The sequence below is a fragment of the Solanum stenotomum genome, unplaced genomic scaffold (genome assembly GCF_019186545.1).
Source record: "Solanum stenotomum isolate F172 unplaced genomic scaffold, ASM1918654v1 scaffold32513, whole genome shotgun sequence".
In the NCBI taxonomy this organism is placed as follows: Eukaryota; Viridiplantae; Streptophyta; class Magnoliopsida; order Solanales; family Solanaceae; genus Solanum; species Solanum stenotomum.
The window spans coordinates 30508-34248 of NW_026031993.1; the positions used below are offsets into that span (position 1 = coordinate 30508).

General features: G+C 36.6%; 1 protein-coding gene across 1 annotated transcript; it reads right to left on the reverse strand.

The window, feature by feature from the left end:
• Positions 1–274: 274 nt before the first annotated feature.
• On the reverse strand, positions 275–1007 carry LOC125852108 (uncharacterized; the record flags this gene model as incomplete). Its single annotated transcript, XM_049531830.1, has 3 exons — positions 275–462; positions 536–673; positions 726–1007. Coding segments are annotated over 3 exons (608 nt in total), but the record flags the coding sequence as incomplete, so codon positions are not given.
• Positions 1008–3741: the final 2734 nt, after the last annotated feature.

A 3741-nucleotide genomic window follows, 5' to 3' on the forward strand; every position in this document is an offset into this window, starting at 1 on the left:
TTTGCCAGATAAGTTCCTTAATGAACCATGGGAATTTAAAGGTCGATTGGAACCCATGGTAACAAATGACACCAAAGCCGCGTGCGATTCATATTCGCTTGCATTTATTGAGCATTTAATTACCATGACAACAATTCAACCTCCCCAAACCCTGTTGTGTGACAATATAGTTGGTCAAATGCAATGGATTTGGGCTGCTGGGATAGTATCTAGGAGCTTGGAGCCTTGACAATGTGTTTGTAATTAATGACAATGTTTTATTTTATCAGTTATATTATGGTATCTTATATGGTAACTGTAGCAACATATGCCTCATATCTGCAACATTTGACTCATATGTAGCACCACATGAGTCATCTGTAGCAACATATGTCTCATATGTAGCACCACATTGGACATCTATAGCAACATATGCCTCATATGTTGCAACATTTGGCTCATATGTAGCACAACATGTGTCATCTATAGCAACACATGTCTCATATATTGCAACATTTGACTTTTATATAGCATCACATGGGTCATCTATAACGACCACATGAGTCATCTGTAGCAACATATGTCTCATATGTTGCAACATTTGACTCATATGTAGCACCACATTGGACATCTGTAGCAACATATGCCTCATATGTTGCAACATTTGGCTCATATATAGCACAACATGTGTCATCTATAGCAACATATGTCTCATATTTTGCAACATTTGACTTTTATAGCATCACATGGGTCATCTGTAACAACATATGCCTCATATGTTGCAACATTTGACTCATATGTAGCACCACATGGATCATTTGTAGCAATATATGCCTCATATGTTGCAACTTTTGACTCATATGTAGCACAACATGTGTCATATGTAGCAACATATGCCTCATATGTTGCAACATTTGACTCATATATAGCACCATATAGGTCATTTGTAGCAACATATGCCTCATATGTTGCAACATTTGACTCATATAAAGCACCACATGGGTCATTTGTACCAACATAGGAGTCATCTGTAGCAACAATATTGATGTTATGTTATGTTAAGAACAAGTAAAAACATTGGAACATGAGTGCAAAACTATGTTTATTTATTCCACAACTAGGATAATTTTAATGGTTGTACACAACTACATAAGAATTTCCCATCCTCCACAATAGTTGTTGTCACGACCCGAGAGCACCCCCCCTAGTCATAACACGGCGTACACAAACCCAAAGGGGTCTTATACAAGCCTCATAGCATTCTTGAACATAAGAACATGGGAAAATAGAGAAGAATTAAAAACTTTCTTTAAAATCGAAGACATTTTCATTAAAAAGCAAGCAGAAGACTTTCTAGACTTTGTACACTATGTCTCAAACCATCTAATACTTAGAATACAACATTGGGACCAAGCCCATACAAAAACTTTAACATAAACTAAAGACAAAAAAGGAACATAATGGGTTTTGTCCTCAAAACTATGAGTACTCACCAAGTCTTCATCTTCAAGCACCTTAGAAACTTATCCATCAAGCATAGAACACTGATATCTCCAAGCCCCACATTTTATTAAGAAAAGGGGAAGAATGGGGTTAGCACATTAGATGTACTAAGTATGATGACCATGCAAAAACATGTTTAAAAAGGACATTTGCTTGAGAGTCATGCTTTTATGCCATTTTGGTAAAACCTTCATGAATAAACACATAAGAGACATAATACTCAAACATGATCAACATACAAGTCATTTATCACAAAAGAGACATATTCAACAGATATAACCCATTACTTTCATTTTAACCTTCACTTGAAGTAACCCTTAGGCTATACCTTGTGCAATGTATGGATAGCGTCCCATACCACCATCCACACCAAGGCACCACCCTAAGGTCACCAAAAGTGAACTTGCCATTCATCCTTTCCACCTTTATACAACAAATCATTTAAGAGACATAACATTACATGAGTCACATCATCACATTAAGACCAACATCTAAGATAACTCTAAGTCATACTTGTGCAATGTGCAAGTAGCATCCCATACTACTACTCACACTAAGTACTCCTCTGAAGTCACCCTAGACATGGTACATTCATATACAACAAGTCATGACAAGGAAGTAACCCACAAAACAATCCAAGTATAGCATTCATTTTTACATTTAAGCATTTAAGCCAACATTCTTCATTAGATTCATTTAGGACATATTCATGCATTTAGAGTACTTTCATTCATTAGACGTTAGAGGACTTTCACACATTAGTCATTAAGACTTAGAGAACTCACTATGACCCTCTCAAAGCCTACTCGTGCAATGCATGGATAGCATTTCATACTACCACCCACACTTTATAGAACTCATCAAGAAACCATAATGCATATCTCACGTGATGGGAATAAGTTTTTACCTAACATAGACCATGAAAGCTTGACATGGAATCCGGTGTTCTTCCCCCACACCGAAAAGAGGTGATCTTTTTGCCAAAGGAAGACCGGTTCATCTAGCGTAGGTGGATCCATTAGTTAGGACCTATGTGGGCACATATTTATGGGATATGAAAGATGTTCATTGAGATCTCACCTAACGTTGGGAGTAACTCCATCTAAGCATATCCTTTCGATGCTTAGCCTACATTCCCATAGAGTAGTTTTATTAACATTAGTGTACTAGAGAGGGCCACCAACATTAGGCCTACCGACATTTTTCCCAAGAAAGGGCCACCACCAATAGGCCTACCGTTTCAAGGTACTTTAAGGATAGCTCATTGACTTTCCTAGAGAGAGACACCACCATTAGGTCTCCCATCTCTAAGTACATCATTTCACACCAGAAGGAGGCCACCACCATTAGGTCTACCACTTCGAGGTTTAACACACACAAGGAAAGGCCACCAACATTAGGTCTACCGATCCAAGGTGTTACATTCACATATCTCCTAAACTCCTCATGAAAGGCTACTAACATTAAGTCTACCAATCAAAGGTTTAGCCTATAATACTTCATTAGATATTGATAGAAAGGCTACCAACATTAGGTCTACCAATCCAAGACATTAAGACATGATACATTCATTATATAAGAAAAGGATGTCTAAGCCTACTAATTCAAGATACTTCATTCATGGTCACATTCACCACTACAAGAAAAGGATGCCTTAGTCTACCAATTCAAGAGATCACATTCAACATATCTTTCATTCATCAAGAAGAGGGAACCTAAGTCTACCAATCCAAGATACAACATTACATTATAGAAACTCTTCACCTTCCATCATCAACATTCATGAGTGTTTAGTGAGAATATGCTTTCAATCACAACACATTTACATTCTATACAAAATCATCATTATATCATTGAAATCATATGTATATCATTCACAATATACATTCACATATACAATATCATGATAACACTTCTATTCATCAAACTATGCCTTCAAGGCCATGATCACAATGTACATAGTAAGTAAACACCTCCACCTTTCAAGTGGATCAACAATTCAAGCACAATTCTACTTCAACAAGTAATTAGGTCAAACTTACCCTTTCAACACTTCAACAATTCAAATTACCTTTTACTTGAAGAATCCCACTAAATCTACCCAATAGCCTTCCTCTTCAATCCCTAAGTCTTCTTCTCCTCTTGGTCTTCAATAGAGTTCTTAGGGAGAAGATATTTTGGAAGATAGGGTTTTGATTTGGGGAAATTGAACAATGAAATCTAAAATACTATTTTAATGTTTTAATACTCTTAAAATAC